This window comes from Hyla sarda, chromosome 2 (genome assembly GCF_029499605.1).
Source record: "Hyla sarda isolate aHylSar1 chromosome 2, aHylSar1.hap1, whole genome shotgun sequence".
In the NCBI taxonomy this organism is placed as follows: Eukaryota; Metazoa; Chordata; class Amphibia; order Anura; family Hylidae; genus Hyla; species Hyla sarda.
The window spans coordinates 160227657-160251285 of record NC_079190.1 but is presented as its reverse complement, the minus strand read 5'-3'; the positions used below and the strand labels follow the sequence as shown (position 1 = coordinate 160251285).

Below are 23629 nucleotides of genomic sequence, written 5' to 3'. Positions count from 1 at the left end.
GGCAAAATGTGCATGTGAAACTGCATGTAGTCTTCAGTTATCCTTTCCCCGGGCACCTGACAAATACATAGCATAGGATTCACACATTTGAAGATTTATGAACTGTCCACTGTTTGTGATAAAGTATATAGCAGCATCTTTATGTTGTAAAAAAAATATCCTCCTAGGTGTCTACCAAAAGTACAAAGTGGGACCCAATACGGTGCACAGAAAATGTAGAATGGAGTCTAAGGAGCTCTGAATATTTGTCTGCATGGGGAAGCAGAGGGCATTGATGGCAACCCTTAGCAATTTAGGTTTTTACCATAAAAAAAAAATGTATGACCCTATACTACAATATGCCACTACTAAAATAATAGTGACATTGCTGCTGTGCTGTTACGTTCTGGGTCTGCTCAGCATTTTTTTCTTGCCCCGAACGGCCCCAAAATGGGTCGGACCACAGCTGACTTCAGAGGGTCACGACGGATCCCAATGACTTGAATGGGTTCCCTTGGGATCCGGTAGTTTACCTAGGAAAAAAATTATGCATTCACCTTTTTCTTTTTTTTACTTTTGATGGAATTGCCAATGGAGCTCCACATAGCGGAGCCCAATGGCAATGTGAAAGAGGCCTAAACTGTTATCTTCATATATACCTAGAAAAGAAAATTATTTAGTTTTAAACTAGAAATAAGGAGTTTGTGTTAACTGAAGAGTATTTTTGCAATTCCCACTTCTAAATAAAGTATACTTTTCCTTTTGGAAGGATTAACTAATTAGCCACATACTAAAATAGTTGTCAATATAAAGACATATACCTGAGATTCTTATACCTGAAAACTTCATGATCACACTTTTTGCATTAGTACGACTGAAGAGTGGCAGTTCATTATTTCAACTTACAGTGTGGAGTATGTGGACATGTATATTCCTACTAGTATAAAATGCCAACATAGACATTTAAAGTATAATAAAAGAAAACCTAGCCTAAAGATGTCAGATTGGCTTTTGATACCCACATCTGTATCAAATACTATGATGCTCATAAAATATTTTAACAAAAAAACAAAAACTATGAAATAGCTTAAATTCTTCATGCATAACCTGTGCTGAATCATTTGCATTAGACTCCTGAAATAAGTCTATTCTTGGCAGCCATCAGTGACTCACACTGATAACTTCTGCTTCTGCCCATACTGCTCTTCTCAATATTTTTCAGTAAACAGGATATAACACTGCTCTGTTGGCGCAGCACTGTAAATACAGATGTATTATTCATTTATTGGGATAAATCACCAAAATTATTTTTTTTTTTACTTATTAACCCCTTAAGGACTCAGCCCATTTTGGCCTTAAGGACTCAGACAATTTAATTTTTACGTTTTCATTTTTTCCTCCTTGCCTTCTAAAAATCATAACTCTCTTATATTTTCATCCACAGACTAGTATGAGGGCTTGTTTTTTGCGCGACCAGTTGTCCTTTGTAATGACATAACTCATTATATCATAAAATGTATGGCGCAACCAAAAAACACTATTTTTGTGGGGAAATTAAAACGAAAAACGCAATTTAGCTAATTTTGGAAGGTTTCGTTTTCACGCCGTACAATTTATGGTAAAAATGACGTGTGTTCTTTATTCTGAGGGTCAATACGATTAAAATTATACCCATTATTACATACTTTTATATTATTGTTGCGCTTAAAAAAAAATCACAAACTTTTTAACCAAATTAGTACGTTTATAATCCCTTTATTTTGATGACCCCTAACTTTTTTATTTTTCCGTATAAGCGGCGGTATGAGGGCTCATTTTTTGCGCCATGATCTGTACTTTTTTTTTGATACCACATTTGCATATAAAAAACTTTTAATACATTTTTTATAATTTTTTTTTTAATAAAATGTATTTAAAAAGTAGGAATTTTGGACTTTTTTATTTTTTTTTCGTTCACGCCGTTAACCGTACGGGATCATTAACATTTTATTTTAATAGTTCGGACATTTACGCACGCGGCAATACCAAATATGTCTATAAAAAAAATTTTTTACGCTTTTTGGGGGACGGACGTTTTACTTTTTTATTGGGGGAGGGAATTTTTCACTTTTTTTTTACTTTTACATTTTTTTACATTTTTTTTTTACACTTGAATAGTCCCCATAGGGGACTATTCATAGCAATACCATGATTGCTAATACTGATCTGTTCTATGTATAGGACATATAACAGATCAGTGTTTTCGGTCATCTTCTGTTCTGGTCTGCTCGATCACAGACCAGAGCAGGAGACGCCGGGAGCCGCACGGAGGAAGGAGAGGGGACCTCCGTGCGGCGTTATGAATGATCGGATCCCCGCAGCAGCGCTGCGGGCGATCCGATCATTCATTCAAATCGCGCACTGCCGCAGATGCCGGGATCTGTATTGATCCCGGCACCTGAGGGGTTAATGGCGGACGCCCGCGAGATCGCGGGCGTCGGCCATTGCCGGCGGGTCCCTGGCTGCGATCAGCAGCCGGGATCTGCCGCGCATGACACGGGCATCGCTCCGATGCCCGCGGTTATGCTTAGGACGTAAATGTACGTCCTGGTGCTTTAAGTACCACCGCACCAGGACGTACATTTACGTCCTGCGTCCTTAAGGGGTTAAAGCCAGATACTGACATTTTCCTTTTTTTTTTTTTTTGTTTTACTATACTTTTTTTTTTAAATCTATTTTCTATATTTGATTATGGGGTCAGCCATCTTGCCTGGACTGATGTTAACAATATTTTGAGATATAGAGCAACCACATGGATCACAGGAACCTGTAGCCTGGAGGGGAATCACTGACTTTTGGAAAGCATTCTAGGCATGATCAGTGACCAATACAGAGGTAATTGAGAAGGGAGGGGGATTGATTATCACCTATTGTGAATGGTAGATCTGGTGTTACTTATAAATAGTGATGAAATCCAAAGTCAAACATACGCAGCAAAACAACGTGTGGTGTTTGACTGCACAGTACAGGATTTGCTCAGGTAAATAGACCCTGGAACTATTTCAATCTTTCCTAATTTGGATGCGATTGTAGACTTCATAGTTAGTGATCCCAGAAATCACACTTTATTTAGTTATTTAGCTAATCTTGATTATGAATTAAAGCAATCTGAAGCGGCTGAATACACAAGAAACGTATCTTAATATCTAAAAGGCCAGACTCTCAAAGTTTCGCAGAACTATTGCAACAACAAAAAATTAAGAAGGTCTTTGCAAAGACAAAAATGTTGAGATAAGCAAAGGAGGCTAAGGGAGGGGCTGCTGTTTACTGTATACTACAATATTAATACCAACATATGTTGGTATCATGCACATTAGAAACAATTAAAACACTGTTGATTTTAATATATTCCAGATTGTGCTTTGTTTTCTGTAAATAACCAACAGTAAAAATATATAACTTTAAGGTTCCCCATCCACTTTTATAATAACTGAATGACATCATTTATTTGAGAATTTATGAGACACTATGAAAAATACATCTAACTCCAAACGGATTCATAACGAGCCCTGTTTGCACTGAAACCATCATACAATGCAATCATCATTCATAGTGATGACAGATGAGATGACCTATGTGATCAAACGCTGACGCCACCATGGACATAACATCAGCACGCACTGTGGAAGAACAGAGGAAGAAGGCTACACGTGAGACCAGTGAGGTCCAGAATGTTCTCCATAATATGAGTAAAGTGCACAATTTGACTTATGTTTTATCCCATATGCAGATATTTGAACATTCAACCCCTTTATTGCCATATGTGTAAGAAAAAAGTCATGATAAAGGTTTCACTTTTATCTATGTATACCAGTAATGTTGTAAGCGTCTAGCTGCGAAGACAAAACAGGAAGTAATATCACAGCCTTCTACTGTCATCTGATTTTTGGTCTTTTCTGTTAGATTAGTGCATGTAGACATAGACATAAGAAAATGTTGCATATGTAGAATTATTAGGAAGTCTACATGAGTCAGGATCTACGCCTCAAATATAAACTTTTATACATCCATTACAATATCTTACAATTTAATGCAAAATTGTGACTGGTGTCTACCTTTAGAAAATATATGTTTAAAAGGGTATAATATGTTTTTTGTACTTTATCACTACGCTTTAATTTTTTCCAAAATTGTCTGGAAGACTCTGACTGCAAAGGCTAAGTGGTCACATTTTACCTGTGGACCTAAGAGTACGACTTCATGTAATTACGATGTGCTGAGTCACATGACAACTTGCATTCAGCTACGTTTTATCCCTCGGATGTTTAAACCTTAATATACTCAGTGCAGTTTCCATAACAACTTATGCATCAATAACACAGATTTTTTACAGCAGGAATAAGAAATTTCCAATTAAATAAAAAAAAAAGTAAAATCTGTACGCTTAAATATAGTAGAAGATACATCTTTCCTTTTTACAACATCAGATTAGGAGAGTTGGTAAAAATGGTTCCTTTAATTCCCTGTTAATGTAAAACACTTCATATATATTTCTAGGTCAAAAAAAGATCTTTGGATGCCATAGGAGTAGAATATTATATTGCACCTTCCCCTGAATTATCATCGTTGTAATAAAAAATTGGTAGCCAAGTTGACATCATTGTTTGAAGCCCTAAGAGCAGTTAAGACATCTGCCCTGGAAAAACCCATCTCCATTAGCTGCGCAACCTGTTATAAAAAAAAGGGGAAAGAAAAGTAAATTTGTGAAAAAATTAAATTTATAAACACCATATTATTATAACATTTGCCAAGAAATCTTACAGTAAAATGTGTCTTTTTTTCTAGGATCTATGTAGAAATTTGTTAAGTATAGACAAAGGAAGTTATGTAACATCTTTAGTACATCAGCTGTCCACACCATTGCCACATAAAGATTTCACACAAAAGAAGTGGGCCCTGCCTGCATCGGTGTCAGAGGTATTGGTAGGAGCCTCTGTCACAGTTGCTGGCAAAATCCTGGAAAAACATAAAGCACCACTTTTTTCAAAGGGGTCTGTCAGATACAACAGTTTTCAGTTATGCCGCAGAACACCACCACTATCATTTTTATTGTTCTGCTCCTAGGATGGATATGGTTAGTGCAGATGTGAATGAGCCCCTATTTACATTCCCAACCAAATTGAAAGAGGCACATATGTGAGGCAAGATCAGTATAACACAATTGTGCAAGTAAAATTAAGGGTGGTTTCATATATAATAAAGAGATAATACCTCTATAGTGCACATGGGTGAATGTGATTTAAACAATGGAGGCTCAGTCCATATTCAGACACGTATTCAAGAAACAAACTAAAAAAAAAATCACAAAGCACTTTCTGCGTTTTGAAAAAACTTCTCCTTGTCGGAAGTGTCCGGCGCTCATTCAGCGATTCTCCTTCGTGAGAGGAAGGAAGGTTCTCTGAACTCCATATGCCCGAGAAAGGGTGAAGATTGAATGGAGCTCTGATGGACTGTTGCGGATATCAGTGAGCACTTGGGGTGATTATTGTCTGTATTTTTGTAAGTTTTGCCTGAAGGCTGCTACTAAAGGAAAAGTTTTTTTCAAAACGCAGAAAGTGCTTTGTGATTTTTTTTGTTTGTTTCTTGAATACGTGGTTTCATATATACCCTTTTTTGGAAATAAAAGGTTACTGCCGTTTTTAGGCAAAGCTAGAAATCCATTCTGGAAAAAGCATAAGTCCTATCTTTATACTTTTCAGGTCTTTTAAATCCAATCCTGGCCTTGCAGCAGTTTTTTTCCAATAAAAAAAAAAAAAAAAACATATATGTAAATTATATTTAGTCAACAGGCCTTTCACCAGGCAAGCCAAAACACTCTGCTCTGTACTGACGAGGATAGACACCCCGAAACAGGGCTGTCTGCAGATGGGTCTTCTTCCCTTCTGGGGAGAATTCTGGCAAGGCATTAAATCCCAATCAGTTTCTGAGACTCCATAACTGGAGCTAAAACTGATGTTCAGGGAATGCTACCTGTAAAGGTGGTTTGATTGAGCTGCTTTGCATATTCCATATATCATTTATTTAGTTTTTTTATACACACAGTACATGCCTCACACTTTTGTAAATATTTAATTATATCTTTTCATGTGACAACACTGAAGAAATGACAACTCTGCTACAATGTAAAGTAGTAAGTGCAAAGCCTGTATTTTCCAGCACTGCCTTAAAGGAAAACTTTAGTGGTATATAACTTATCGGCTATCCGTAGAACCGCTGGGGCCCGCCGCGATCTCCTGTACAGGGCCCTGGCAGTGCACAGGAAGGGGGCGTGTCTGTCCCAAACATGATGCAGCACCCCCCCCCCCCCCAAATATATCCCATAGAGATGCAAGGAGGAGACCTATCAGCCGCTGTGTTATACGGGGACAAAACGGTCCCTTCATGTGGACGGCCGGTGCCCTGTACAGGAGATAGTAGGGGGTTCCAGCGGTTAGCCCCCCCCGCACGATCTATAAATTATCCCCTATATTTGGATAGGGGATTAGTTATATACCACTACAGTATTCCTTTAAGCCTCTTGGGCTTGGAGTTCACCAGAGTTTCACAAGTTGATACTGGAGTTCTCATCAACTTCTGCATGACAACATCACAAAGTTGATGGATGTTACAGACTTTAACCTACTACCTACCACCAAGATGCTTGACTGTAAGCAAGAGACACTTGTCTTTGTACTCCTCACCTGGTTGCCGCCACATACGCTTGACACTCTTGATTCAAATAAGTTTTTCTTGGTCTCATTGAACCATAGGACATGGTTTCAGAAATCCATGTCCTTAGCCTACTTGGCTTTAGCAAACTGTTAGCAGTAACGATGGGCTTCATCTTTAGAAGAGGCTACTTTCTGGAACCACAGCAATGCAGACCAATTTCATGTAGTGTGTGTGGTCTTCATGTATGGTCTGAGCACAGACAGGCTGGCCCCACCCTCCTTTCAATCTCTGGATACGATGCTGAGCATGTGCACTCAACATCTTTGGTTGACCATGGTGAGGTCTTTTCTGAGTGAAACTATGCTCCAGCTCAGTTTCACAATCTTGACTATCATCTTATAGCCTAGGGCATCTTTATGTCGAGCAACAATTTTTTGTTTTTTTTTCAGATCCTCAGAGAGTTCTTTGCCATGATTAAAGGGGTACTCTGGTGAAAACCTTTTTTCTTTTAAATCAACTGGCTCCAGAAAGTTAAACATATTTGTAAATTACTTCTATTGAAAAATCTTAATCCTTCCTGTACTTTTTAGCTGCTGAATACTACAGAGGAAATTCTTTTCTTTTTGGAATACTCTCTGATGACATCACGAGCACAGTGCTCTCTGCTGACATTATTATAATAATAATAAGTCTTTATTTATTTATTGTTGTCCTTCGTGGGATTTGAACCCAAGGCCCCAGCACTGCAAGGCAGCAGTGCTAACCACTAAGCCACCATGCTGCCCTTAGCATACATCTGCTATGCACGGTTGCTAAAATGGACAGAGACATCAGCAGAGAGCACTGTGCTCGTGATGTCATCAGTATTACGAAAAGAAAGGAATTTCCTCTGTAGCATTCAGCAGCTAATAAGTACTGGAAGGATTAAGATTTTTTAATAGAAGTAATTTACAAATATGTTTAACTTTCTGGCACCAGTTGATTTAAAAGAAAAAAGGTTTTCACCGGAGTACCCCTTTAACTTCCAGTGACCAGTATAAGATAGTGTTAGAGCGATAACATCAAATTTAAGACACAGGCTCCCTATTCACTCCTTACACCTTGTTACACTTACAGATCAGTTGACACCAGGGAGGAAAAATGGCTAATTAGGCCAAATTTGGACATTTCCACTTAGGGGTGTACTGAGTATTGTTGGCAAGGTTTAGACATTAATGGCTGTATGTTAAGTTACTCTGAGGGGACAGCAACATTAAACACTGTTATACAGGTTGTTTTGCATAAAGCCCCCCAAAAAACAACAGTGCCATAACATGCCAACTTTATGACTTACAATAAAGACAAGTCAAAGTATAGGTGACAATTATGGGCAGGCAGCAAGATAAGATACTCAAATACAAGTAGAAGTGTTGAGTCAAGCAGCACTGACAAGAGGAAATGCACAGCAGCATTGGCCAGGCAGTATATTTGGAGATGATCTGGCAGCTGTGCATACTACGAGCAAGCGTTCGTTAGTTGTAGCATGGATGTGGAATTCCTATCGCCCGACACCCGGGACATGCAGTTCTAGGCACCAGGCAGGTGATTTTTTCTACCATTTAGCCCTGCTTCGGGCTCGCAGTGCCAGCCAGACAACCCGGTGGCACTTAGGGTGTATGGAGCGGGCTCCTGACTCAAGCCCGCTACATACCCAGTAACCCCCAGCTGATTTTAGTAGCTGGGGGCCACCGCTAATAGCCCGGCATGCGGCGATCGCCGCCACCGGCTATTAACTTTTTGGATCGCCGCTGTCAAAGTTGACAGTGGCATCTAAAGGGACCTTTATCCAGTTCCCTAAGGGACTAATAAAGTGTAAAAAAAAAAAAACATTTAAAAAAACCAAACCACAGAATTGCATTTTTTATAACATCATATCCAGAAAAAATAAAGTAAAAAGCGATCAAAAAGTCAGATCAATACCAAAATTGTACCAATAAAAACAGCAGATTACGGCGCAAAAAAATTGCACTCTTACAGCCCAGTATGCGGAAAAATAAAAATGTTATAGGGGTCAGAATATGTCAATTTAAGTAAAAAAAATATATATATATTTTAAGCTTTGAATTTTAACTCCTTAAGGACACATGACTTTCCAGTACGTCATGTGTAGTTAAGGAGTTAAAATTCAAAGCTTAAAATATTTTTTCTTTTACGTGGCCCCGCGTCATAGCGGGTCGGGCCCGGCCGGGACCCGTAGCTAATAGCGCGCGGCATTGATCGTGGTGCCGCGCGCTATTAACCCTTTAGACGCGGCGTGAAAGTATGCCGGTTAGCTCAGTGAGCTGTTCGGGATTGCCGCGGCGAAATCGCGGCATCCCGAACAGCTTACAGGACAGCAGGAGGGTCCCTACCTGCCTCCTCGCTGTCCGATCGCCGAATGACTGCTTAATGCCTGAGATCCAGGCACGAGCAGTCAAGCGGCAGAATCATCGATCACTGGTTTATTCACTGGTGAATAAAGATCATTTAACCCCTTCCCTATTAAAAGTTTGAATCACCCCCCTTTTCCCATTAAAAAAAAACCACAGTGTAAATAAAAATAAACATATATGGTATCGCCGCGTGCGGAAATGTCCAAATTATAAAAGTACATCGTTAATTAAACGGCACGGTCAATGACGTACGCGCAAAAAAATTCCAAAGTCCAAAATAGTGCATTTTTGGTCACTTTTTATATCATGAAAAAATGATCAATAAGTCCTATCAATGCAAAAATGGTACCGCTAAAAACTTCAGATCCCAGCGCAAAAAATGAGCCCTCATACCGCCCCATATGCGCAAAAATAAAAAAGTTATAGAGGTCAGAAGATGACAATTTTAAACGTATTAATTTTCCTGCATGTAGTTATGATTTTTTCCAGAAGTCCGACAAAATCAAACCTATATAAGTAGGGTATCATTTTAATCTTATGGACCTACAGAATAAAGATAAGGTGTCATTTTTACCGAAAAATGTACTACGTAGAAATGGAAGCCCCAAAACTTACAAAACAGCGTTTTTCTTTCAATTTTGTCTCACAATGATTTTTTTTCTGTTTCGCCGTAGATTTTTGGGCAAAATGACTGACGTCATTACAAAGTAGAATTGGTGGCACAAAAAATAAGCCATCATATGGGTTTTTAGGTGCAAAATTGAAAGAGTTATGATTTTTTAAAGGCAAGGAAGAGAAAACGAAAATGCAAAAACGGAAAAACCCTCGGTCCTTAAGGGGTTAAATTAGTAAAACATGACAAAAACTAAACAAATTTGGTATTGCTGTAATCGGGATGACCTAAAGTAAGAAAAATACCATATAAGTTAGACCACTAGGTGAATGGCGTAAAAAATAAAAACCCAAAATTAGCAATTTCCCCTCACAAAAATTTTTTTCTTTGTTTCAGAGCATCTTTACAAAGTAAAATTGGTCCCGCAAAAAAAAAAAAAAAGCCCTAATATGGGTCAGTAAATAGGATTTATGGTAATTATAGGTCCAGGAGGAAAAAAATGAAAAGAACAAGATATATGGGTGCAGAGGTAGAAATCACACCCAGGCCCTGTTACTTGAGGGGCCTAAAGGTCCTTCTACCACATATTTAGACTTCAGTATAATGCATGGCAGATGGTACAGTAGGTGTCACTGTGATGCTGTAATAATTTTTGTCACTTTTTTATATGAATACTTTTCTATTCCCAAAGTTATCCAGGAATAGAAAAACAGTGCACAACAGATTTCTTCAGAAAAGTTGTCATGCCTGTCCTCAGGTTGTGTGTGGTATTTCAGCCCAGTTCTATTAACCTCCCTGGCGGTATGATTATGTCTGGAAATTTTTACCAAAAGTGGTACAATTTTTTGCACTGAAATTTCACATATCCCCCCCCCCCCACCGCCCATTTCACATCTACCCTCGTCACATTCCCCCTCCCTTGTCACATTTCCCTCCCCCCTTATCAAATTCTCCTCCCCTTTGTCACATCCCCCCCTTTGTCACATTCTTCCCCCCTTGCCACATTCCCTCTCCTCCATGTCACATTCCCCTCCCCCTTATCACATTCCCCCCCTATCACATTCCCCCCTCCCCCTTAGTCACATTCTCCCCCCCCCCCCCCTTTGTCACATTTCCCCCCATCACATTCATCCCCCCTTGTCACCTTTTCTTGTTCGGCAGCAACACTCACTAGGTTTGCCGGGCAGATTTCAAATCTAGTGTATTTGCTGCAGAACAAGTCCTTTCCCCTTCAGCCAATCACTGACTTGACAAGTGACACCACTGCAGCTGCTGATTGGCTGAAAAGGGAAAGGTCCTACAAGGTGAATAATGAAGAGAGGACACCCCGGACCGCACGGAGGGGAACGGCATCTACAGGGACCGGGACTAGGTGAGCAGAAGGTTTTGTGTGTTTTTTCTACCAGGGTGCCTCCAGCTGTTGTGAAACTACTACACCCAGCATGCCCGGACAGCAGTCTTTGGCTGTTCGGGCATGCTGAGAGTTGTAGTTTTGCAACAACTGGAGGCCCCCTGGTAGGGAAACACTGACTTTTAGTATTTTGTCTTTACCTGCTCTGGCCGCCCCCCCGCCACGCGAGCCGACCCGAGCAAATTAATCGCATGTTTTCCCGGGGGCTGTATCGCTATATCTCAGAAAGCTAAAATCGCGATTCCATTGCTTTTGCGATATATATCGTGCAGCCCGGCCGGCAACTCTGCAATTCTACCCCGAGCGTGACTCAGGGTTACCGCTCCTGGCAGGGAAAATTAACCTCGAGTCACGCTCGGGATAACCGCTAAGAAGGTTAAAGTGAATGTAGCAAAGTTGTAATACCATACACAACCTGAGGACAAGTGTGAGGCTAAGTTTCCAAACAAATATTTTTCTAGAGTTTTCTGTAATACTGCCACTGCAGTTTTTGAGCCAAAGCCAGAAGTGTATTCAAAGGTAAAACTTACACTTCTCCTTCCTACTGGATCAACTTCTGACTTTGGCTTAAGAGCTATAGTGAACATTTTACAAAAAAACCTGTGTGAAAACCTAGCCTGATGCGGTTTTTGGAAGAAATTAGCTTTGTTTTTCTATTCCTGGATAATTCCTTTGAGTAGGATTAGAATTAGTCTGGGTTCACACATAGTATGTGTTCAGTATGTTTAGGCAAAAGCAGGAATGAGTTCAAAACTCAGAAAAAGCGGAACATTTTTAACGTTTTTCCATAAAAAATTGTATTATATATATATATATATATATATATATACATATACATATATATATATATATATATATATATACACAATGTATTTATATGTGTGTGAAAATAAAATACGCTTGAATACCCCTTTAAATGATCAGTGGTTGAAAGAAAGAAAGTGAGTAGATTTTACCTCTGAGTGGAAAGTAGAAAGCAAAATCTGGGGAATTCCTTAATCTAAATTGATCTGATATAGTACTTTCATCTAGCTATGGTATTTTTAGCAACTTTGCATAAACTGGATTTTTTAAATTTTTTTGTTACCTAACCATGCTTTTAAACTGCCTACAGTTTATATATCTATAGAGTTTAATGTCATGATACACAGGTTTACAACTTGTTTTAAATGGACCTAATTTCGTATAGCTTAACTAATAATAAGGGCTACATGAAGAGAAGGTAGATGGTTTGATTAAAGAGACTTTTTAGCTAGGTTAAGCAATCTTAATCATGATAATAATCATCATCAGGTTTGTACAGGAAATCCTTTTTATAGTAAATGTCTCAAGTTTAGGGGTAAAAACTAGGGATCGACCGATTATTGGTTTGGCCGATATTCAAGATTTTCTAAGTTATCGGTATCGGAAATTTCCTTGCCGATAATGCGGCGATTTTAATCAATGAACTGCAGCGGCTTTTGCGGGGCCAGAGACCGCTGCCGCCACCCGCTTCTCTCCCCTTGCCTGTCCTGGTGTCCTGAGTCCAACCACCGCCGCTGCCTGATTGTCTCCCCCTGCCTATCCTCTGGCCAGAGAGCGCTGCCGCCGCTGCCCTATCCCCGGTTTTATAATTACCTGTTCCCGGGGTCCGCGCTACTTCTGGCTCTGGCGGCATCCTGAGCTGTCACTGTGCGCCGGGCCACTGACGGTGACGTTGCGCTGAGGACGTCAGTCGTCATTGCGCAGCGCACAGCAACAGCGCAGGACGCCGCCAGAGCCAGAAGTAGCGTGGCCCCTGGAAACAGGCAATTATAAAACCGGGGATGGGGGAGGCAATGGGATAGCGGCGGTGATGGTCTCTGGCCAGAGGATAGGCAGGGGGAGGCAATCTGGCATCGGCGGTGGTTGGACTCAGGAAAGGCAGGGGGAGAGAAGTGGGCGGCGGTATCTGGCCGGGGCCAGAAACAGTTTATCAGGGTATACCTGCACACACACACGCACCCTCATTTTACCAATGATATTTGGGGGGGGGGGAATTAAAATGCACGGAATATCGGTATAAGTTATCGGCTATCGGCCTGAAAGTTCACAGGTTATCGGTATCGGCTCTAAAAAATTAATATCGGTCGATCCCTAGTAAAAACTAACAAACCTGTACTCAGGAGCCCTGATCTCTTACCACAAAGAGTCTGTGTATACAATAAAGAAAATGTAGTGGTTACAGGATAGCTTGTGCTGATAAGTGGGTGGTCAAAGAAGTTGGACCCCCACTGATAAACCATGGATGGTCTATCTATTCTAAGGACAGGTAATGAATCCTTATTCGTTACCTGTCCTTAGGTAAGATAGGTCCTTAGGATAGAAAGGCCCATTTGCAGGCTGCTGATCTCACTGATCCATGCTTCTTTTCCTGAGCCTTCACAAGGCATTTACACAGTGTTTACACAGGGTGATGTGTGGCTAATAGCAATGATTTTATTGGCCGCAGAAAATATATAATCACAGATGAATGAGCATTTGCCCATTTGTTGGCTGATCACTGACCCTTTTATTCAGGCCAATTAATGCTCATTCAATAATCAATAATCAGTAACAATCAATAATCAGTCTGTGTAAAAGTTGTTTAAGTCCAGGAGAAACCTTGGGTGTAAGATCACACGTTCAGGTTTTTAACTGCAATTATTGGATACAAAGCCTGAAACAGATCATAATTTGAGGCCACATTTAAAGGCCCCTATATCCTGCCTCTATATTCCTGGCTTCGTTTTTATGAATTACAATTTTTAAAAAAAAACTGAATGTGTGAACATGAACACAGCCTTAATGCCACCAATCCAATCCAGCAATCTCTAAGATCTGCCCCAGGTCAGTATATGTATGGCCTGTCTATAATAATCCAACACTCAAAAGGTTGTTTGCAAAATGTAATGTGAAGCTAATCTACTTTTTACAGTTAGGCCATGTGCACACATGAAAATATCTACACAAAAAATCTCTGTGCAGACATTATGGAAAAGTATACAGCTGCTGAAATCCTTCCAATACTTCAGTTGCTGTATACTGCAGAGAAAGTTGTGTAGTCCTTTCCAGTCTGACCCTAGTGCTCTCTGCTGACACCTCTGTCTGTGTAAACAGTAAATCTGTTTAACTTTCTGGCACCTGTTGATTTAAAAAAAAAATAATAATTCCACCAGAGTACTCCTTTAAATATTAGATATAGGGGCCTGGCTATAATATTACTTAACTCCTGTAGAACGCAGTGGTGAATGCCATATGGACCTGGTGATTTGTCTATTTAGATTATTTTTTGGCAGCACTGTACTTCTTCCTGGGTTAGAGAGATGATATGTACTGGGGAGTTTACCTTATCTCGCTGTATTTCACCTGGCATTTCATTTTCCTCTGTGAATACAGTGGAGAAGAAGGTGTTTAATATATTTGTTTTCAACTGATCTCCGTTTATAATTGCGCCCTCATTACTTTTTAAAGGGCCAACGCTTTTATTTTTAACATTTTTACCTTTCTATAGTTAAAAAATATTTTGGGGTTAATTTACTCAAATTTACTGTCTTTGCCAATAAGTCTTTTTGTTTCCACATTTGCTGCTTTTATCTGTTTTTTTTTTACATATTTAATTATTTTCCCAGTAGCTTTTTAATGCTCCTTCACTGCCTTCCTGTGGGGTTGGTGCAAGCGTGGGGCCACCCAACAATCTCCTGTACGGAGTCCCGGCTCTCCCCGGGAGTGGCGCATCATGACACCTGCCCCTTCATATATCTCTACGGGAGAGTTAAAGATAACCAAACTGCTCTTCCATATAGATATATGAGGGAGCATGGCAGCCCCCGCTTCAGGCAGGGGTTGTGACGAGCCATTCCCGGTGAGTGCTCGGACCCCCCGTGATCTAAAACTTATCCCCTATCCTGCGGATACGTTTTTTTGAATGGCATATCGCCTTTAATGCTTTTTTTTGTAATTTATTGCCCTTTTCACGTTTTAATTCATCCACATAAATTTTCTCCTGTTCCTGACCCTTTTATTTCCACAGAGTATGTACCTCTTAAATGATCCTTAAAAAGAGGTAAGTCCTCATAGTTTTGGAAGGATTTTCGTCATTGCACTGCAGGGATTTACTCAAAATACAAATTGAAGAATATGTGCAGTCCTATAAAGATGCCCTCATAATACAAAATGTAGAGGAATTCCAAAGAGATACTAAATATGGATACTTTTTTCTATTCCTAAACACTGGTGAGTAACATATGTCTTACCTGCTCTTCAGGTGCTGGAGGAGGAGGGGCTTGTGGTTCTGCATGATTAACAACCCGTCGTTGCCGCAGTGGTTGAAAAAAGCGATTCCAACCAAATATTCCCCCCTACAATTCAAAAGTAAGCAGCATAAAAGATTCTGTAAACATTTGCAGCCTTCACATACAAGTACTATAAGACATCATATAAAATAGTAAAGATAATAAAAAAGGTGCCATGAGACTAACCTATGTCGTAACCTTCAATGAAAAAGAACATTTTTAAAAATATTTTACTATAGGCTGTGTTCCCACTGCTTCCAAACTATAATGTTTTCACAGTTTCTGACACATGGAACAGCTTAGTCTAATGGACAATTCTACATATTGCACATCAGTCAACGTTGCTTGGGTGAGCATTGCCTAAACATGAGTAAAATGTGTCACTCATCTTTAGGCAAACTATTCATTAAAGTGCCTAGAATTTGATGTGATGTTACAGCTACAAGGGAGAGGGTAAAGCTGATACGGAGTGATCTCTGCAGTATGGCTAATAACATTATATTAGTAAGGAGATCACAACGGGCCCCAGCGGTGAGACCCCTACAATCAGACACTTATGTATAAGTGTAGTTCACCAGACTACCCCTTTAACCTTTTAAGTTATACATGGCCTAGATTACTGAACGCCAGTACCTAAGAAGTATATTATTGCAACATTTAACCACACTTACACTCTTCAAAGCATCTGAAATGTTTTTTTTAGCTTTTTTAAATTTTTTTTTTACATTTTGTTGTTATGTTGTGGCCTTGTGCTAAAATAAAAACATTTAAGTTTTCCCCATTCTGCACTTAATACCCCATAAAAGACAAATAAAATAAAAAAATAATAATTTTAGATTTTTTCCAAATTCATTAAAAATGAAAAACTAACATTTTACATGAACAAAAGTTTTCAGACCCTTTATCAGCACAAAACCCAAGACATGAGATAAAAAGAACTGACTGTAGAGCTCAGAAATAGGATTGTGTGGAGTCTTATATCTGGAGAAGGGTGAAGAAAAGACATTCAGTTGCACTGAAAGTTCTCATGAGCACAGTAAAAGCCATTTGGATCAACCAGGACTTCTAGAGCTGGCTGTCCCACCAAACCTAGTAGGAGGAAGTGCCTTGGTAAAAAAGGTGACACAGAACCCAGTGGTCACTCTGGCTGAGCCCCAAAGATCCTGTGTGCACTTCCAGAAGGTCAACCATGGAGCACTCCACCAATCTCCCCCTGGCTGACTATGTTATCTTGGCTTTATGGCAGAGTGACAAAAAAAAAAAAAAAAAGTCTCTCCTCAAGACACATGAAAGCCCACTAAGAGTTTGCAGAAAAAGTACCTAAAGGACTCTCAGACTGGGAGAAACAAGATTATCTGGTGTGATGAAACCAAGATTGAAGTTTATGGCCTTTTAAGCATCATGTCTAGAGGAAACCAAGAGCTGCTCATCACCTGTTCAATACCATCACTGCAGTAAAGCATGGTATCAACAGTATACTGCTGCAAGGTTGTTTTTCATCGGCTAGAACAGGGAAACTGCTTCATTAAGCTTTCCCTCAACCCTGAGCAAAGTACAGAGATATTTGTAACGAAAACTTGACCCACAGTGCTCTGGACCTCAAACTGGGCTAAAGATAATAGGGCAGATTTATCAAAACCTGTGCAGAGAAAAATTTCCCCAGATGCCTATGAAATAAGAAAGAAGTAATCTGATTGGTTGCTATGGGCAACTGGTCAATTTATTCGATGTACAGGTTTTGAAAATCTCCCCAATCAGCATGCAGCCAAGATAACATAGAAGTGACTTAGGGAACACAATGTTAATGTACCTGAGTGACCCAGCCAGAGTCCTGACGTGAACCCAAGGGGACATCTCTTGAGAAACCCAAAAATGGTTGTCCACCGACAGTCTCCATCCAACTTTACAGAGCCTGAAAGGATCTGCAGGGAGTGAAAACCTTGCGGCATCATACCCAAAACGACAGGAGGCTGTAATCACTGTCAAAGTACTGAGTAAAGGATTTGAATACTTATGTCAATGCAAGAATTTGTTTTTAATTTTCAATTAATTAGCAAAAATTTCTCACATTCTGTTTTCACTGTGTCATTATAGGGTATTGAAAGCACAATGACGGGGGGATTTTTTTTTCCTTAGCACAAGTCTAAAATATAAAAAAAATAAAATAAAGAAAGTATGAAAACTTTCCGAATGCACTGTAGCTGTAAGATTATTGTTGCATTGCTTATCAATGTGCTGAGAGAAAATGAAGGGCAGATCTTACAATCAGGCTTGTAGAAGGTAGTTTACAGTTTCACATACATACTGTTTAGAGATGAGCGAAGTTACAGTAATTCGATTCGTCACGAACGTCTCAGCTCAGCAGTTGCTGACTTTAGCCTGTATAAATTAGTTCAGCTTTCAGGTGCTCCGGTGGGCTGGAAAAGGTGGATACATTCCTAGGAAAGAGTCTCCTAGGACTGTATCCCCCTTTTCCAGCCCACTTGAGCACCTGAAAGCTGAACTAACTTATGCAGGCTAAAGTCAGCAAACACCGAGCTGTGAGGTTCGTGACGAATCGAATTACTGTAACTTCGCTCATCTCTAATACTGTTATACAACATAAAAAAGTGCTGTATTAGATAAAAAGATGCATCCAGTAAGATAACTACTACAGAAATGGTCAAAACACAGTCTTTCAGATCTAGTAGACTGTCCAATGTTTTTGTCTAGTTTGTGATAAGATATTAAAAGTGTAAGAGTAGTTTATTAATGTAAACATTTAATTGTAATAAAAACAATTTTAAAACACAAATGCCCAGAAAAATAAAATACACTGCTCAAAAAAATAAAGGGAACACTAAGATCCCAGATCTGATTATATGAACTAATCGTATGAAATACTTTCGCCTTTACATAGTTGAATGTTCTGACAACAAAATCACACAATTATCAATGGATATCAAATTTATCAACCCATGGAAGTCGGGATATGGAGTCACACTCAAAATCAAAGTGGAAATCCACACTACAGGCTGATCCAACTTTGATGTAATGTCCTTAAAACAAGTCAAAATTAGGCTCAGTAGTGTGTGTGGCCTCCAAATGCCCGTATGACCTTCCTACAATGCCTGGGCATGCTCCTGATGAGATGGCGGATGGTCTCCCTCTCCTGAGGGATGGTGCAACATGGAGTTGGTGGATGGAGCGAGACATGATGTCCCAGATGTGCTCAATCGGATTCAGGTCTGGGGAACGGGCAGGCCAATCCATAGCATTAATGCATTCCTCTTGCAGGAACTGCTGCCACACTCCAGCCACATGAGGTTAGCATTGTCTTGCATTAGAAGGAACCCAGGGCCAACCGCACCAGCATATGGTCTCACAAGGGGTCTGAGGATCTCAGGCTACCTCTGTTAAGAACATGAAGTGCTGTGCCGCCCCCCAAAGAAATGCCATCCCACACATTACTGGCCCGCGGTCAAGCCGGTCATGCTGGAGGATGTTTCTGGCAGCAGAACGTTCTCTACTGCATCTCCAGACTCTGTCACATGTACTCAGTGTGAACCTGCTTTCATCTGTGAAGAGCACAGAGTGCCAGAAGCGAATTTGCCAATCTTGGTGTTCTCTGGCAAATGCCAAACATCCTGCACGGTGTTGGGCTGTAAGCACAACCCCCACCTGTGGACGTTGGGCCCTCATACTGCCCTCATGGAGTCTGTTTCTGACTGTTTGAGTGGACACATGCACATTTGTGGCCTGGTGGAGGTAATTTTGCAGGGCTCTGGCAGTGCACAAAGGCAGAGGTAGGGGTCCTGCTGCTGGGTTGTTGCCCTCCTACGGCCTCCTCCATGTCTCCTGATGTACTGGCCTGTCTCCTGGTAACATAGTTCATAAGGTTGATAAAAGACCAGAGTCCATCAAGTTCAACCCATAACCCTAATGAGTCCCTACTAAGTTGATCAAGAGGAAGGCAAAAAACCCTCATACTAGAGGTATAAAATTCCTTCCCGACTCCAAATATGGCAGTCAGAATAATTCCCTGGATCAACGTTCTATCCCTATAAATCTAGTATACATAACCAGCGATGTTATTATTCTCCAAAAATGAATCCAGCCCCTTTTTGGACTCTTTTACAGGGTTCACCATGACCACCTCCCTCAGGCAGATAATTCCAGTCTCACTGCTCTTACAGTAAAGAACCCCCATCTGTGCTGGTGTAGAAACCTTCTTTCCTCTAAACATAGAGAATGCCCCCTTGTTAGATATAGTCCTGGGTATAAATAGATCATGGGAGAGATCTCTGTACGGTCACCTGATATATTTAAACATAGTTATTAGGTCTCCCCTAAGCCTTCTTTTTTCTAAACTAAATAACCCCAATTTTGATCATCTTTCTGGGTACTGTAGTCATCCCCTTCCCCGTATTACCCTGGTTGCCCGTCTTTGAACCCTCTCCAGCTCCACTATATCTTTCTTGTACACTGGTGCCCAGTACTTTGCCACATGTGTGGTCTGACTAGTGATTTGTACAACTGTAGAATTATTTCCTTGTCATGGGCATCTATGCTTTTATTGATGCACCCCATGATTTAATTTGCCTTGGCAGCAGCTGCCCGACATTGGTCACTACAGCTAAATTTACTGTTAACTAAGACTCCCAAGTCCTTTTCCTTGTGAATCGTCCCAAGTGTTCTCCCATTTAATACATAATCCCAGCCCGGATTTTTCTTCCCCATGTGCATTACCTTACATTTATCAGTGTTGAACCTCATCTGCCACTTCCCAGCCCAAGCCTCCAGCCTATCCAGATCCATTTGTAACAGTGCACTGTCCTCTACAGTGTTTACGGCTTTACAGAGATTAGTATCATCTGCAAAGATTGCTACTTTACTATTCAACCCATAGGACAGGACCCAAGACGGACCCCTGTGGTACCACACTAGTAACAGTCACCCAATCAGAATAAGTACCATTAATAACCACCCTCTGTTTCCTATTACTGAGCCAGTTACTTACCCACTTACACACATTCTCCACCAAGCCTTCTCATTTTATGCACCAACCTTTTATGTGGAACCATATCAAATGCTTTGGAAAAATCCAGACATACCACATCTAGCGATTGCCCCTGGTCCAGTCTGCAGCTCACCTCCTCTTACAAGCTGATCAGGTTAGGGCTCGTTCACACAGCCGCCTGCTCCTGTCAAAAAATGCCCATTATGCAACCCGTTTGATAATTTTGCAAGCTGGTTGTAAAGGGCTGTAAATGGATCCCATTGATCTCAATGTGATTTTTTTACAGTCCTTTATCACCCGTTTGCACCCGTTATGTTTCTAACCCGTTATTTTTGACAGCCAAAAGACGTTCCATGCACAATTTTTTTGCCCGTCAAAAATAACGGGTGAAAAACGGGTCTTTTAAATTTAACATTGAAGTCTATGGGAAACGGGTTACCCTTTAAGGTACCTGTTTGTCCCCGTTAATTTCAATCCTTTTTTCACCTCTATTTTCTTCTGAGCATGCTTAGAAGGGGTGGCATGAACCAGGAATTAACGGATTAAAGGATTAACAGATTAAAACGGGGGCAAACGGATATAATATAGGAGTTTTCAACCGTTAAAAAAAACCCAACAGGTTAATAGACCAGTTTGCAATCCGTTTGCACCCGTTCGTAACCTGTTTTTTTCATGTTCCGTTAATTTACTTGAACGGGTGAATATCGGGATGGGAACCAACGGCTATGTGAACTTAGCCTTAGTTTGAAAGGACCGATCCCTCATAAAGCCATGCTGATATGGAGTCATACGTTTATTTTTATCAAGATACTCCAAAATAGCATCCCTTAGAAAACCCTCAAACAATTTACATACAACAGAGGTTAAACTAACAGGTCTACAATTCCTGGGGTCACCTTTTGACCTCTTTTTAAATATTGGCACCACATTTGACATGCGCCAGTCCTGGGGAACAGTCCCTGTCATTATAGAGTCCCTGAATATAAAAAATAGGGGTCTGTCTATTACATTACTTCATTCCTTTAGTCCCTTAAGGACCAAGGACATATCAGTACGTCCTGAGTCCTCTCCCACACTATAACGCAGGGGCCACGGAGTGGCCCCACGTCATAGCGCGTCAGGCCCAGCCTCTAACAATGGCCGGGACCTGTGGCTAATAGCCGCGTCTAAAGTGAAAGTAAACCAATGCCGGTTAGCTCAGGGAGCTGTTTGGGATCACCGTGGAAATCACAGCATCACAAACAGATGTAGGACAGCTGTCTGATCGCCGAATGACTGCTCAGTGCCTGAGATCCAGGCATGAGCAGTCAAGCGGCAGAATCATTGATCAATGGTTTCCTATGAGAAACCATTGATCAATGTAAAAGATCAGTGTGTGCAGTGTTGTAGCCCCCATGGGAGCTATAACAGTGCAAAAAAAAAAAAGTAAAAAAAAAAGTGAATAAAGATCATTTAACCACTTCCCTAATAAAAGTTTGAATCACCCCCCTTTTCCCACAAAAAAACAAAACAAAAAAACGGTGACTAAAAATAAACATATGTGGTATCACCACGTGTGGAAATGTCTGAATTATTAAAATATATATAGTTAATTTAACTGCACGGTCAATGACGTACATGCAAAAAAATTCCAAAGTCCAAATAGTGTATTTTGGTCGCATTCTAGATCATGAAAAAATGAATAAAAAGCGATCAAACCGTTCGATCAAAACAAAAATGGTGCCGTTAGAAACTTCAGATCACGGTGCAAAAAAATATCCCTCATATCGCCCAGTACACGAAAAAATAAAAAAGTCAGAAGATGAAAATTTTAAACGTATAAATTTTCCTGCATGTAGTAATGATTTTTTCCAGAAGTACGACAAAATTAAACCTATATAAGTAGGGTATCATTTTAATCTTATGGACCTATAGAATAAAGGTAAGCTGTCATTTTACCGAAAAATGTGCTGTGTAGAAGCCCCCAAAAGTTACAAAATGGTGTTTTTCTTTGCTTGAATTTTGTCACATAATGATTTTTTTTCCGTTTCGTCATAGATTTTTAGGTAAAATGACTGATGTCATTACAAAGTAGAATTCGTGGTGCAAAAAATAAGCCATCATATGGATTTTTAGGTGCAAAATTATGTTATGAGTTATGATTTTTTTAAAGGTAAGAAGGAAAAAATTAAAGTGCAAAAACGGAAAAACCCCTGGTCCTTAAGGAGTTAGAAAACGGGGGTGAATGCCATCTGGACCTGGTGATTTGTCTATTTAGATTTTTTGTATGCGGCACTGTACTTCTTCCTGGGTTAGACGGGTGACCTGTTCTGGGGAGTTTACCTTATCTCGCTGTACTTCACCAGGCATTTCATTTTCCTCAGTGAATACAGTGGAGAAGAATTTAATATATTTGCTTTTTCCTGATCCCCGTTTATAATTTCATCCTCATAATTTTTTAAAGGGCCTACACTTTCATTTTTGACTTTTTTGCTATTTATATAGTTAAAGAACTTTTTGGGGTTAGTTTTACTCTCTTTGGCAATGAGTCTTTCGGTCTCTATTTTTGTGGCTTTTATCTGTTTTCTACATATTTTACATTTTTCTCTATAGCTTTTTAATGCTTCTTCACTGCCATTCTGTTTTAGTAGTTTAAGTGCTTTTTATTTGTCATTTATTGCCCTCTTAATGTTCTTATTCATCCATTTTGTTTTTCTTTTATTTCTGACCCCTTTATTCCCATAAAGTATATACATCTTACAGTGAGAATTTAAGATATTTTTAAAAGTCTACCATTTTGTGTCAGTAATTTTGTTTTTGAGGACATCCCATTTTATATTGTTAATGGCTTCTCTGAGTTGATAGAACTTTGCATTCATAAAGTTCATTGTTTTTGTAGCCCCTCCAGAGATTCACTTTTTGAAGAACAAGTTAAAATGTATTATATTATAATCACTATTTCCTAGGTATCCTTCTACTTGCACATTAGTTACTCTGTCAGGTCTGTTGGTTAATATTAAAGGGGTATTCCAGGCAAAACCTTTTTTTATATATATATCAACTGGCTCCGGAAAGTTAAACAGATTTGCAAATGACTTCTATTAGAAAATCTTAATCCTTCCAATAGTTATTAGCTTCTGAAGTTTTCTGTCTAACTGCTCAATGATGATGTCACGTCCCGGGAGCTGTGCATGATGGGAGAATATCCCCATAGGAACTGCACAGCTCCCGGACGTGAGTAATCAGAGAGCAGTT

The 23629-nt window shown here is 39.9% G+C and overlaps 1 protein-coding gene across 4 annotated transcripts in view; it reads right to left on the bottom strand.

The window, feature by feature from the left end:
- Window positions 1-2618: 2618 nt before the first annotated feature.
- The window catches only part of UBAC2 (UBA domain containing 2), a 205626-nt gene continuing 184615 nt past the window's right edge, over window positions 2619-23629 (bottom strand). For all 4 annotated transcript variants that reach the window (XM_056555658.1, XM_056555657.1, XM_056555656.1 and 1 more), the window contains 2 exons: window positions 15358-15462; window positions 2619-4686 (listed from right to left, as the gene is read on the bottom strand). In XM_056555658.1, coding sequence (XP_056411633.1) covers window positions 4579-4686; window positions 15358-15462 — 213 coding nt within the window. In that variant the 3' untranslated portion in view covers window positions 2619-4578. The remainder of the gene's footprint in view (window positions 4687-15357; window positions 15463-23629) is intronic.